Genomic DNA, 15,005 nt, shown 5'->3' with positions numbered 1-15,005 from the left:
TTTTTTTACCTCAATTTTGTGTGGTGTTACATAAATCCTATGTATAGCTTCAGCAAGCATTAGAAAACAGATAGGCATAACCTTCTGTGTTGTAGAGATAAAACTTGTATGTCAGTAGCGTTCCTGCACAGATGTCTGAGCAAGGAGAGCCGGAGAGCGTGGGGGCTGCCATCTCATATTTCAGTCACTAATGCCAACTTTGTGCTACTCTAGAGTTACAGAAATGTCTTTCCCAAAGTCGGTGGTGCAAAAGGAGCGCAGACGGAATGGGGAACCTCAGTCTTGGGGCATCGTTTGTGGGGACAGGGACCTTCTGTCTTCTGTAGCCTGCGTTGCCCAGAACCGGTTCACTGTGGGTGGGATGACACATTAAACCTGTTAGAGTGACTGGCTGATTGATTGATAGCATCTTTAAAGGCCAGCACAAGGGATTTGGACCTTGATGAATGTCACCACTAGAAGCCAGGGAACTACATTATGAGCTTAGGGAAACATGAGCATTTGTACAAGCTGGGGACAACTTACAAAGGCAGCAATCAATTACTGATCACTCTGAATATGTGGTACGGAAGAACAAACGTGTACAACAGGAGTACTGCTACAAGACTACAAGTGTATGGCCCAGGAGATGAGTTTTATAAGTTGCATGGTCTTCATTAAGCTTCATTATGTCAGAGACACTGTGCTGAATTATCCACATGATATGCTGACAAGGAAAGGGAATTTAAGAGGGATTCGAATAATAATGTTATGGTACGAGGGGTTCAAAGGGTAAGTGAAAAATAAGAGGAGTTGTGTAAGTTGTAAAATGAAAAGAAAGGGAGACACTGTAGTGGATTAGGAAAAAAAAGTCATTAAATAGTGCTGTGGAGGGTTTCAAGGGGGGAAACTAACTGATTGACTCCACACTATGTCACGTTGACTCGATGCACTGTACAGTTTACAGCACACAAGAGAGGGGGGTGGGTTCTGTATCAGTGCCCAGTGGCTCCACAAGGGTTCAGCAAACCTGCTTTTTCAAGATGACCTGCTTATTCACTGGACTTCACACACACAGACTTCTCTTTGTCCTCTGGTGGTGTATTTCAGTACTGCCGATTACACCAACTGAACAAAGGACACTTATAACCATAGTGAGGTTGACTTCCTGCTCCTTATGGAAATGATATCACCATGATCAACATGTCACCACCTCAACTCACCAGTCCACTGGGCAATTAAATGCGGCAAACACTGTCTTTCACACACACAAACCTGAAAACATGCACTTATGTGTCAAAACCACAGAGTGATTTCAAAAGTGGATAAAGTAATTTAAAAATCATCCAGGCATGCCAGGAATGACTTAGAGATTCAGTGTGGAGCAAATGGATATTTGGAAAACGGTAATTTTTTTGACACAAGATGTTATTCTGTGAAAATAAGTGAGTATTATGTTTTGTTTGTTTGATTTTGTTTTTGTTATTAGAGACACAGCAGTTATAAAAGTGTAAAATGCTTTACACAATGAGAAAATTACACTAATAGAAGACACTACTATACATGTGACCATCAAATCTTAATTTCAATCAAGTGAATGACATGGGACTTTCAAATGGCAGTCAAAAGCCAATGATTTAGGACAGTTATACAATTTACAGTACACTGATCAGCCACAACATTGAACCCACCTAGGTCCCCCTCGTGCCACACTGGTACGTCGAGGCATGGATTCTGTCTTTAGACAAAGGGTGGTAACCACACGATTCGCTCCGCCCGTAAGCTACTGCAATTTAAGTCCTGTTGAGAGGTGAAGGCCTCCATGGATCTGATCTGTTTTTCCAGCACATCCCACTGATGCTTGATCTGTGTACTCGTGTAGGAGTGCTGCTACAAGACTACAAGTGTATGGCCCAGGAGATGAGTTTTATAAGTTGCATGGTCTTCATTAAGCTTCATTAAGAGACACTGTATGCAGACAAGGAAAGGGAATTTAAGTCACATCCTCATGAATGCCAGGACCAAAGGTAATCGCTGATAGCATCACACTGCCTCCACCAGCCTGCCTTCTTCCCATATTCTATCCCGCTGCCCTCTCCTCCACAGGTAAACAATGAACATGCCCCCGGCCATCCACATGATGCAACAGACAACGTGATTCATCAGACCAGACAGCTCCATTATAGATGCTTTCAGTGGTGACAGGGGTCAGCATGGGCACACTGACAGGCCTCACACGCAGCAAGGAGGCAGGAAGGTGTCCCTAGGCCAAATACTATATATATATATATATATCACACACACACATATATATACAGTATGTGCTGCTTTCCTAGGTCATATACTATATGTATAGATATATATTATATGGTCTAGGGACGCTTTCCTGCCTTCCTTGCTACGTGTGGGGCTACATATACGGCTAGGCAATGTATTGGTGTCAATATATCAAGGAGTTGCTGAGATATGACCTTTCTCCCTGTTTGGTGGCATTTATTTTTGCTATAGCGGTTTCAGAAATCAAATCCGCCCAAATATAAAGCGTGATATTGTCAACCGAGAATTACCAAGGTCTATCTTGAACATCCAGAATCAAATAACCACCATTCTATGAGATTTATTTTCATATTATTTTATTTATATTATTATTTTGCACCAAATCATGTTGTTTTAAAAGGCAAGTCAAAAGTGGAAAGAGTAATTTTGAAAGTATACACACATGTTAGAAATGACCTTGCGTCCTGATGAGATGAAAATATGTAGGAAATGGATATTTGGTAAACTATACTGTTCGATCTTTTAACACAAAGTAATATATTATTTGGTGAAAGTAAGTTTTACTATTGTTTTGTTTGCAGCAATAGCAGTGTGAAACACGTTGATAGCAAACACTTTATTACATATACAAGCATGGAATATATGACCTTCAAGTCTTCATTGTAATCATGTGATTCAAATGGCAGTCAAAAGCAAATTATTTTTAATACATTTTTATTCATATTTATATTTCGTTTAAGGAGTGTTTAAGAGGAATGAGCATTGTAGTCTCCACATAGGAAAGACCTTCATACGGAACTATTCAAAGAATATGTTTCAATATTCTGCAGATATGACATACTGGCCATTTAAAGGTGTTTTCCTTAATTGTGGCAAATTATTTTTGATATTTGAGCCATTCAAGTTCTCTGATAAAAAAAAGGACTATAATCAAGGACTGCACAAAATCAGTTTCAAGCAGAGCAAGCACATTCTCTTTTAGGACGTGCAAATGCTGCAGTTGAGGATCCCTCTCAGCAGGTGTGGCAGCGAGCTCCTGCTTCACAGAATCATACGGCCTGCTGGGTGAAAAGTGGACAAGATTTCATACACCATCCTCTCCACTTCCCAGATTTGCCACCCCCCCTCAGATGACCTCGTCTATGGTGCTGGCAGCTCCTGCGATGGCCTGAGTCAGGATGGACAGGTGTCTATGGGCCTGGCTCCAGTCCTCCTTCAGGCCAGTCTTCTGAGCGCGCTCAAAAGCATCCGCCAGGCCAGGGAAGGTCGCTAATCCTGAGGACTTTGAAGCCCAGATCACATGCCTATGGGGGAATTTGGAACATGGACAGGAGGGGGGGAGGGAGTGGGGGGGGGGGTAAAGAAAATGATCAGAGGATGGATAGATAGATGGATTGGATGGATGCAAGATATTTATGTAAGACATCAAGGCAAGGCAATAAAAAACATCAAGGCCAAACATTTCTCACCTAAATGCGTATTTGTTAGGAAATGCCAAGGGATCCAAGAAAGCTCGGTCAAGGAGCATCAGTTGGTCATTGATCTTGCGAACCTCAAGAGGCCTTTTAAAGGAAGGCAGACAAAGCAAACATCCCTTCACTTAGGATAAAACCCCTTTGGGAGGGAAAAATAATCCTGCTCTCAGTTCACACAAACAACTGAGCTCAATGTTTGTCGCTGAGTTTACAGCCGTCATAAAGGAAATAGATCCTCTCACTCACGTCACTTTGGAAAGGTCAAGACCGTGGATGACACTGTTCAGGTTGTTAGCTGCAGTGCGGAACTTGGTCACAGCTTGATTTAGTGGCTCTAAAGAGGGAAACAGAAGGTGCACACAGTTACTGATTGACTTCATATGTGGCTGACCATTTTCCTCTTTACTCCACAGCTCCAGCCACATACTCTATGAAACTGACTCTTAGTTTTAGCTTAAGAAAGGCATGATAGGACTAGGGACAGGACTAGCAGTAGGACGGATAGGACTGACTGGTAGACAGACATGTTGTCTGGCCATATCTTAGGTAACCTACCCATGGAGATGCTGTGTGTAGTTAATTCGTCCCTGAAGTTTGTTATGGCCACTTTGAGGTACCCTTCCAAACTCTCGGCGTAGTCGCTGCAGTTGAAGGGCAGCAAGAGGCTATCAGCTAGACGAAGCAACACATTCCCAGCAGTCCTTCCCACTGTTTGGTGACTTGTGAAACCTGAGTGAATAAATAAGAGAATAAGAGAAAAAGGTAGTAACACCATAGGAGTATGTTGGGAAAAAGATAAAACAACACATACAAGGAGTGTTGTACCTGGATCGATGTACTTGGATGAGTAGTCAAAGGTATCATACGCTGTGTGATACGCAGGGTAGATGCGTGCTTTCGTTTTACTCTGCAAAATGCACCAAAATCACATCATAGCAGTTAATAATCAGATGAAAGTCGAGTCAAGACGACTCTTCCTGATAATGACTATGCCCAAACAGCAAAAAAAAAAGAAGACACTCTATTGTAGGATATAAAAATGTTACATTTCAATGACTGAAACTGAAAGTTGACCTCTAAATAACTGTTAAAAAAAATGAAAATCTTTAGAAATCTGTTTCATACCCTATCATAGGTGTATGCTATGTCCATTGAGGTTATACCCAGGAAATGCATGAAGGCAGCGTAGTCACTTCCTGCCCCTGTCAGATATCCAACACTAGAAACAAAACAGAGAAAATCTTCAACACCACTTACAAGAAAACAAGTCCCACATTCAAGGCTTTAATATAGAAAAAACATTAATCTCAGAACAGCTCAAAGCCAAGCACTCAATTGGACATACTTTGGAATATCTCCATATGTGTCACTGGTCCGGTTGAAATAGCGAATCCAGTTATCGTAAACTGATGTTGTGTCAGATCCAGGAATTTTTACCTGAAGTAATAATATGAACGTTTTTTTTTTTGTCAATTTGTATCTGTCATCACTGTGTAATTGGAACTCACAGGGGATAAAGTGCTAAAGCAAAACTTTTCCCTCCATGTACCTGTTTTGTGGCTGTGAAGATGACACTCTGGGCTGAGGGGGATCCAGAAGCTCGGAGGGTGGCATTTGCTGCAGAAGAGAGTTGTTACTTGGCCTGTAAGACCTCAAATACCATTATTACGAATTTTAAAGTGTACGATATATTAAAATGAGAAAGAAATCTATCCTTACCAAATACAGAAATGTCCACATTAATGTAAGCAACAGTGCGCTGAATCAGCTTGCTATAGTATTCCTGTGGGTTAAACAGGATAAGGTGATTAACTCTGTTTTTCTAATGGAATGATAGGCCTCACAACAGTGGGAGAAACCAGCCGTAGATTATTAACTGATACTTTATTTGGACAGCCATCAATAAATTAAGTTTTAGTCTGTTTAAGTGATAATCCAGACATATTCTAGTGTCTTAATTCATAGATAAATTAAGTTTTAGGCTGTTTTAGTGATAATCCAGACATAGTCTAGTGTCTTTATTCATCGATAAATGGTCTAATACCCGTCAGTTGACTCCCACCCTTAAGTACCGGTTGACTAACTACAACCCCAACCTCACCCTACATAAATCCAAACGAATCCTCAGACAGAAACACCACCTTAACCAAACTCAAGGTGTATTTTATTTGTAAGAGTGTCACAAATTACAACCAAATAAACAAACAAACACTCAAACAACACACCCTCTGTTACATCACATCATGTGTGTCCATCTTATACTCATATGCTTCAAATGAAGTGCAGACCACCTATATCATATATGCACTCTGGTTCATGGTTAAGTGGTTAGATGCTAAGCTGCATTTAGTTGTCTCAGTACTTGTACTCTGTGCACTGACAATAAAGTTGAATCTAATCTAATCTAATCTAACGGTTAAGTGGTTCATGCAGAAGTTTCTTCCCTTTTCCCTGTAGGTGTGCTGTTATATAGTGTGTGTATATTTCCCATTTCCCAAACATACATTAGTAGAACCAGTTTCTAAGATTTTAAATTTTAAGAAGGAGATTTAACTTTTAGGCTAGATGAACAAATTGACTCAAGCTGACCTCGGTGTACTCTGCCGACCCAATGAGGCCAAACTCCTCCGCTCCCCAGCTCCCGAAGATGATGGACCGACGAGGCCTCCATTTGCCTTGTACACAAACAAAAACACATATCGTCTATCGCCAATCATTTCACTTTCTTTTTTTTTTTCATGATGATTTCTGCTAAATGACTAAATGTAAATGTAAATGATTTACCACAACCATTCCTCTGTTATGGTTGTGTGCCTGCATTTGTGTCTTTGTTCTAACGACAATAACGAACGACCTGGCCATCCTGCCTGTAGAGGTGTCTGCATTAACCAGCTGAGATGCCGGGGTGAAGAGAGAGATGCTGATCCTGCGTTCCCTTACCTTCCTTCACCATCTTGCCTAGCACTCTGCTGATCTCCAGCATGACGGAGGTGCCACTGCTGGGGTCTATCGCTCCATGCACCCAGCTGTCTCTGTGGTTCCCGTAGATGACATACCTGTCTACATCGACATGCATCCTCACATTCAAATATATGTTTAGTCAGAAAATACAATAGCTACAGCATGCTCAACATGTCCTGCTCACATTTCAAACCTTCTTACACTGTAAGGGTCTTTTCTCACACCCCAACAGACTCTTTTCAGTAATACATAGTACCATTTAAAGGCAGAACAAAACATGATAAACTGACCTGTGCAAAATCATATATACATGATATTATATATACAAACATAGTGCTTTGCCCATTCCCATGGCACATACATGCTTTACTTCAGTTAAAGTAACAACATCACCAGTCAGCATGTTGGAATGTATGTTTATTGAACAGAACTGTACTCTATACATCACTGTACACACTAACCTGGCTCAACACTCCCTCGTATCACACCCATCACATTTGATGAATTCCTCAGTTCCTCTTGGTTGTAGACATCCAGCAGTACGTCGCTGAAATGAGAAACAGATTAAATGCACCTGTAGCCTTGCTGAATTGTTTTGTGCATACTCTTGAATCAGTGCATGCATCAGTCACAGGGGGTGCGTTTCTATGAAGGAATTATAAAGACATTGTAACTGTGCAGACTATGTAACTGTATAGATACACAACTATAAACTGGCCTTCTGCCAAATAATGATATATTTACATTTTGGACATGTTGTAATGTAACATAACTATATTATATATGAGAAGAACATCATACTGTAGTTATGTTAAAACATTCACACCTGTTGTTAAACTGAGATGCTGGTTGAAATCCTGGCCCACCCATGTTGTATGGACAGTTAAAGGCTCCTCTCCAATCTGTTGGAGATGCCTCCCCGCCAAGTTCACTACCACAAACCAACAAACAGTATCAACAAAGTGACACAGTTACACAGTTGAGGAGGAATTCATGGCTCTGAATCTATGAGCACTGACATACCAGATTAAAGCACTGGCATCCTCAAAACCGATTGGCTGAATCGGGATAGGAGGAATGCCTGTTATGTCTTCTTTTGGAATTCTGTAAGTGTCCTCTGTGAAAAGGTCGGTGTCAGGAATACAAAGAAACTTAACCATAGAGGTACTTATTGTATCTAAATGTTGTCTGTGGTTACCTTTAGCCGCTAAGTAAGGTGTCAATAAATCGCCAAAGTCTGTGTTGAAGGATCCTCTCTCCACACCAGAGGGAGGTAGGTACCATGAGTTAGGGTATGTCTCGTTTGTGTCAAACATCTTGCCATCATTGATGTCCCCAGGATCTGTGTAGACTAAGACCCCAACAACTCCAAATGGTGCAGCATTGATTGCCTACACAGAGACTGACACTGAACCATTGTGGAAGGCAATCACCCAATATGAAAGGTATATCTTTACCATGACACAGCTATGCATTCTCACATCTCACCTTTGCTGCTCTTCCTGCTCCACCATATCTGACTATGGCAATTGTCCCTCGAAGGTCCACTGTCTTGTTCAGGTGCTCATAATCACTGGTTTTACCTTGATTGGCATATACAAGTTTCCCCTGCAAAAAGTTGCCGTATTGTCTCAAAACAACATAAACAAACAAGCCACAGATATTCCCATGAATATTACTGTATAGCATACTCTTTATTGGAGGTGTTTTATCTGCAGTAGTAATGTTTATTAGAGGTGTTTTATCTGCAGTAGTAGTGTTTTATTAGAGGTGTTTTATCTGCAGTAGAAGTGTTTATTAGAGGTGTTTTATCTGCAGTAGTAGTGTTTATCAGAGGTGTTTTATCTGCAGTAGTAGTGATTATTAGATATTCTTAGAGTATTGATTTGTGAGGAGAAGTAGGGATGTAGCTGTGGTGATTTACATGGACTGACTACTCAAAAGGACTACATAAGGAGAGTTCAGTATGACGCGTTTATTGATGTCTTCTTTAAAGAAGAAATGCTTCCTATCAGATGATATCTGACATGATATTTCTGATAACGTAATCTTATCAGACCATGTGTGATAGAGTATCTGTCTCACTTGTTAACCTGTCATGACTTGATCTTTTTAGACTGCTGTGCTGCTCTGCCATGGTGTGAATATGTAAACGCCTTGGCTTCGAAGGTCATGATTTCTTTAGGAAAACACTTTGGATGTAAAAGTCATGTGGCTTTTACAAGGTAACAACATCACTCTGACTGCTATGAGGAAACTGCATTTTCTCATAAAGGTGGACAAACAGGCGTTTGAGCTACTGTAGTAAGTGTTGAAACTGTGAAGAGATTCACCTTTGGATTGCCAGGAGGTCCATAGGCTGCATATGGCTGGACCACCGCCTGATCTTCCTGGTCAGGTAAATAGGGCTTTTCTTTCTCTCGGGCCGTGTACAGGACAGCATCTGAGGCATTGACTTGAAGACACAATGGATGTTTTGTCATTAACTGTAATATTACAAGATGTATTCGGTGGTATTTCATTCAGCTTTGTCATACGAGCCACCAATCCCAGATAGCTGTATCTTCATAATGTTAACAATTAACAGTACAACAAAAACTGTTTTTCATCTTTTTCATGGTCTTTGACTCAGACACACAGAGTGTGACCATGACTGACACAATAACATCTCTATCACCGAGTTAAGATAACATATTGTTCTTCAGAAAGAATGTATCACAAATGTAACTTCACATTTTTATTCCCTTTTGTTTGTTTGTTTGTTTGTTTGTTTTTGGAACACACCTACTGTCACTTTGTTAGGCCGGCTTTGGTCTGGGAAAGACAGATAGACCTTATATTCCTCTCTCCAGGCTTTATCCAGTCCACTTTTAGGGTCCTGCCATCTTGTCAACATAAACTGGACGGTCTTCTCATCTCCTTCTGTGGTGGCCATGTGGGGGACTTTGGTCAGCTCCCTTTGGTAAGCAGGAAAACATAGAGAATCAGGCAGTAAGTAGCTTCAGAGACAACTTCACATTTGATATTTTAATTTGTTACATGTAACACTTCGTAAAACTGTGTTACCTAATTTGTAACAATTAACACCTCGTAGCACTTTGTAACATGATTAAAATTATATAAAGGGCATGCTTTTATCCATCCATGACACTAGCGAGCACAATTCGACTTAACGACACTAATCAAATATATGTGATTCCTCTACATGAAGGAATGAACCATGAAGTCCACCGTGCTGCTTACCTGAGATTCTCCTGTATCTGAATGTTGTCCACTTCAGCAATGAACTTCTCAATCAGGCTCTCGTCCACATCTTTAGAAAGCTCGGCGACCCAGTCGGGCACTGCGTCTGGGCCGTCTGTCTGGATGCCAAAGTGTCCGATGAGAATGCCGACCACTAAAGCCGCCGCACCACCGAGCCCAAACAGCAGCACCTTCTTCAGCATCCTGCTAGTGGTGAGGGTCCGAAATATAACTCTGTGTCCAGACCTTTCTTGTGAGCGAGGTATGACCAATGAAGAGTTCTGTCAGTATAGATCACGTTAGCTGTGCTCTGAGAGTCTCTGGCCCACTTAAGAGGACAGTGGTTTATGATGTCTTAAAGGGTCAAGATCAAGGGTTGACAAATCAGTAGGAGTCCACCTGCCCATCCCAGAGGAACTCATCTCCAATGAGCAGAGTGTGCTCACAGGATATTCAAATACAGGTTTATTCATTAATGATGTGAGGTGGACTTTATTCCACTCATCCCTCGCACACACATGAACCCACCTTCCTTCTGCATACGCACTCTCCTCTACACTGTCTGCAGCACTATGGGCTAAAACTAGATTAGCTTCCCCGCCCTCTTTTTCCCTTCTTTTCCATGTTGGCTGGAGTATGTCTCCTACTTTAGACAGATCTATCAACCCTTTTCTGTTCCAATATGTAAAATTAGGTTTGTGAAGTGTTAATGTAGCAAATGTTTTCATCCAAAGTTATGTGCAAAATATAATAATAATAATAATAATAATGATAACAACAACAACAACAACAACAACAACAATGATAGGCTGGTCCTCAATTAAAACATTTTATTGCAAGTTTGACTTCTTTGAATATGTTTAGCTGTCTGAACCCTCCAGTCTATGGTTCTTTTCTAAACTAGCCCCTACTCCCTCTCCCTGCCCCCGTGTGGTGTGTGTGTGTGTGTGAGTGTGTGAGTGTGTGAGTGTGTGTGTGTGTGTGTGTGTGTGTGTGTGCGTGTGCGTGTGCGTGTGCGTGTGCGTGTGCGTGTGCGTGTGAGTGTGTGTGTGTGTGTGTGTGTGTGTGTGTGTACACGTGGAGGCCTCACCACAGTAAGAGCCATCCCACAGCCATCAGTGGGGAGTGAAGGGGCTCATGAAGCACTCCCACAGTGAGACTGCATGGATGCAGGCGTTGTGAGCATGTGCAGCAGCACTCTCGTGATTATTTGGTCTAAGGAGTAATTCACACCATAGCAGTGAAACCGTTATGAAGCAGGCCTACATAGTGCATAGAACACGTGTGGGTCTGCATATTACAGTCTATGGGGAAGCTACCGTAAACATTTACAGACATTCTCCTAACCACTTATCACAGATGAAACAGACCCACCGATGTTCCTCTGTGGACTCCTCCTGTACCATCTGGGAGCAGGAGGAGGAGGAGGAGGAGGAGGAGCTGCGCAAGGACAAGGGTTGGGGTGGAGGCGAGGTGCAGGGTGCTCCCTACCTCCCCACCACCCACCCCCAAATCCCCATTAGAAGGCTTGATGGAGGATGCTCCAGCAGGGAGCTTTTCCAGGTCTCGATTATCCAGCCTTCAGTAGGGTATTATATTTGGGGTAACTGCACACAGGCCATTAGAAAGGGGTAACATGTGGGGTAACTGCTCACAGAAGGGGGAAGGGTGTGGAGCAACTGTCAGGGCAACTGCACAGAGGCAGTTAGGAGGGTATAGTACGTGGGGTAACTGCACAGAGTCAGTTAGGACTCTCTCTCCTTTCCTTCCCTCTCAGCTCCACCCTCTTGATTAAAAACAAGAAAAAAACTCCATGAATATAAATCTGTTTTGATAAAGCATTTCTCAATATTTCCAATGATGACACAGAATGATTACATTTTAAAAGGGCTTTATTTGAGCATGAGCATGAAGCATATTTTTTTTATCATTTGACAGCATGAGCAGTTGAGCAGTGTGTTTCCTTCAAAGAGGAAAGAGCAAGAAGCCACTGGACGTGTTGTGGTTATCAGAATTATCATAGAGCCTGTAGCCTGTAGGGAGTCGCATGTTAACTACATCTCCCTCCTCCAGCTGCAGAGTCACACCACTGGAGAGATAGGAGTATTGCCCATCGGTCTGGTACTCACGCAACAACATGACCCCTTCTCCATTCTTAAACATCCTGATATACATGTGGTGTGAGGAAAGATGATCTGCGACTGTGAATCTGAAGTAGTACACTCCCCTGACTGGAGCTGTGAAGAAGCCGGTCATGTTGCTGTAGGCCTGTCCAACATTGGTGATGATTCTAGTGAAGACCAAGTTCAGATCAGTGTTTCCAGACTCTAGGTATCCTGAGTCAGTCAGACCTGCTTAGAATGCCACCTTGGGTTTCTCTGTAATCTCTTTCTCCAGATTCACTACTTCAGTCTCAGTGGCTGCCAGTCTGGTCTTCACTGATGTCAGCTCTGCCTCTTGTGCTGCAGTGTCTTTCTTCACATGCTGCATGTCAGTCTCAGTGGCTGCCAGTCTCAAAGTAACTGACCTCAGATCAGCTGTGATGTGCTGCAGCTTCCTTCCTCAGATTCACCACTTCAGTTTCACTTAAAGACAGTCTGGTCTTCACAACTGTCAGTTCTGCCTCTTGTGCTAAATTGTCCTTGATCAGGTTCATCATTTCAGTCTTTACAGCTGTCATCTCTGCCTCTTGTGCTAAATTCACCCTTTCCAGAGCCTCCACTTTAGTCTCACTGGCCACCTATCTTTGTTTCAGAGCATCATTTTCAGCCTCTATTTTGTTCAGCAGATCTTTGGTGTTTTTTAGCTCATACTGAGTGAAGCTCAGAGTCATTCTCTGCTCCACTAACGTGATTCCTTGCTTGTCCACCATGGTTCCCTGAGCTCAGCAGAGACAACCAGCTGGGTAGTGACTGCAGCAGCAGCAGCAGCAGCAGCCCCAGTGCTCTGGCTCTCTGTGTGAACTTCAGTCTGGGTGCTCTGAGTCTGAGATCCACACATGGAGATCAGCAGCACCTGCAGTGTGATGACAGCCCTCATCTTCAACATCACTCCCTCTCTGACTCACAGTAGTTTTGTAGTAGCAGTAGTAGTAGAAGGTTGTTAGTCTCACTCTTGAGACACCCTCTTTTATATGCCTCAGTTACTCATTATGTAAGAAATTTCATGACGTTTTGAGGTTAAATAAAGTCCAGGGACACTGATCAGAATTAGAAACAGAAGATTTTCAGTCTGTGAACACCCTATCTTTTTAGGTTATTTAGTGATTATTTATGGAGGTTTCATCACTTTCGGGGTGAACTGGAGTCCAGGGACACTGATATGTTTTTTTTCCCCAGGACATATCTAGTTATTATTTATCAGTGTTGTGGGAAAGTGCAAGCCTGTCACCCATCATGTAGGGCAGGTAAAGTTTCATGTCCTTATTTCACCCATTCGTCTTAGACTTTAAGAATCACATCTATTCCTCCTGTCAATGCTAGTGAGGATCTAGTTCTCACCAAAGACAAATAGTCACAAATAATTACAAAAACTGAGGAAAAAGAAATAAGCAAAAAAGATCTTTGGGTGACTTCATGGAATTATATAAATATTGATGATGGAAGTTCCTAAGAAAGTCACTACATTTAGTCAATAAAGATAGTTTGATTTTCGATTAGACTAAATGTTTTTTTTATTTTTTATCAATACCAATTTATTATCATTTCCTTTGCACTAGCCCTGCAGACTGTGTGTGTGGAGCTTCTACCCTTGGGATATGACTTCGACTTCGTCAACAGTAAGTTCTATGAATGCCCACACTTATCCAGTCTTCTTAAATCCCAAACGTGTCCCTGACCTGCATAAGAGCTCTCTGTAAAAAGGTCCCTCTGTTTGATGGTTAGGCATAGATAAACAATTAGCCTTTCATTTTTTACACCTTGTGAATTTCATAGGGTGGCTGGAGACCGTTGGGCCGGAGTGGCTCAGGAATGCAGAGGAGCTGACCCCAAAGGGGCAGATAGACACACTATCAAGTTTCCTGTATACGGGTCAGTCAGAAATATTATCTATTTCTTTGTTTATTTATTTATTTCACTGGGGGTATATCTAGCTATTTCTCTCATGTATTTCCAAGGTGCTTTGTCAAAATGCTTTCAAATTACATAATAAATGTCTTGAGTTGAATTAATGTGTGATACTTGATGTGTTTGTCTCTTAGGGCACGCCAACACTCTGTTCACAAGTGTTGTTGACAGCGGACAGAATGTTGGAGGGCACTGCTATGTCCATTCCACAGTTCCAGCCGTCTTCTGACCATGACAATATAGAAGGAGAAGGGAGGGGTTGGACAGAACATATCCATGTGAAAAATATGAGTATATAGTTTTTATACTGTGTGCTTCAAAACTACAATTGAATGCACTAATGTAATCACAAGGGGGTGGTGGAGGAATGATCATCCTTGAATTCTTTTAGTTATTTATTTCCACAAATAGATAAAATAAAACCTTTTTTTATCTTCCTAAATCTGCCAAATCTGCCAGTCTCTTCACCTCTTAAACACATACAAAAAAGCCATCCCGTGACGCAAAACATTGTATAATTGTCTGTCTTTTATGAAATTGAGTTTATTGTAATTTGAAACATGTTCCACCTTAGTTGTTCATCATAGCCTGAAAAGACTATGACAGCAATTGCCATCATTATTATTAAATCGGCTATTATCCTTGTGTGCCCATGTTTGAAACAGCATGTTTCTCAGAACACATGAAATATGACAACATACCACCTACCTCAATTCCACTAGGAAACTTCATATGTTCGCACATACTTATTTGCGTGCTTGTGCGTGTGAGTATTTTGTGTGTGTGTGTGTGTGTGTGTATGTGTGTGCAGTGGGCCTCCAGTCACCCTATGCAAAGAGAGAACATTTCTAGAGGGCACCACCTGGCATTCAAACACACATACACGCACACACACACGCGCACACACACACACACACACACACACACACACACACACACACACACACACACACACACACACACACACACACACACACACACACACACACACACACTGATAGCA

General features: G+C 41.8%; 1 protein-coding gene and 1 long non-coding RNA gene across 2 annotated transcripts; one reads left to right on the top strand and one right to left on the bottom strand.

The window, feature by feature from the left end:
- Nucleotides 1–2,595: 2,595 nt before the first annotated feature.
- naaladl1 (N-acetylated alpha-linked acidic dipeptidase like 1) lies at nt 2,596–10,312 on the bottom strand. The gene is made up of 19 exons (XM_012815857.3): nt 9,936–10,312; nt 9,477–9,649; nt 9,026–9,147; nt 8,181–8,300; nt 7,891–8,083; nt 7,716–7,809; nt 7,519–7,623; nt 7,154–7,239; nt 6,672–6,791; nt 6,321–6,406; nt 5,451–5,514; nt 5,281–5,348; nt 5,077–5,168; nt 4,857–4,950; nt 4,557–4,638; nt 4,287–4,460; nt 3,978–4,065; nt 3,726–3,818; nt 2,596–3,560 (listed from the first exon to the last, which is right to left on the bottom strand). Exons 1-19 carry the CDS (start codon nt 10,136–10,138, stop codon nt 3,383–3,385), a joined length of 2,235 nt encoding a protein of 744 aa, XP_012671311.2. The 5' UTR covers nt 10,139–10,312; the 3' UTR covers nt 2,596–3,382.
- A 1,185-nt stretch (nt 10,313–11,497) lies between these two features.
- Nucleotides 11,498–14,835, top strand: LOC116220994. The gene is made up of 3 exons (XR_004163957.2): nt 11,498–13,713; nt 13,871–13,966; nt 14,137–14,835. It is a non-coding gene; the product is annotated as an uncharacterized LOC116220994 (long non-coding RNA).
- Nucleotides 14,836–15,005: the final 170 nt, after the last annotated feature.

Source organism: Clupea harengus, chromosome 7 (assembly GCF_900700415.2).
Source record: "Clupea harengus chromosome 7, Ch_v2.0.2, whole genome shotgun sequence".
In the NCBI taxonomy this organism is placed as follows: domain Eukaryota; kingdom Metazoa; phylum Chordata; class Actinopteri; order Clupeiformes; family Clupeidae; genus Clupea; species Clupea harengus.
This window is presented reverse-complemented; position numbering and strand designations above follow the sequence as displayed.

Coding starts and splice junctions, on each gene's coding strand:
- naaladl1 (XM_012815857.3), bottom strand. CDS start 10,138: ATGCTGAAGAAGGTGCTGCTGTTTGGGCTCGGTGGTGCGGCGGCTTTA. Junction 9,148..9,476: donor GCCTAACAAAGTGACAGTAG/GTGTGTTCCAAA, acceptor TGTGTCTTCAAG/TCAATGCCTCAGATGCTGTC. Junction 8,084..8,180: donor GAGCAGGAAGAGCAGCAAAG/GTGAGATGTGAG, acceptor GTCTCTGTGTAG/GCAATCAATGCTGCACCATT.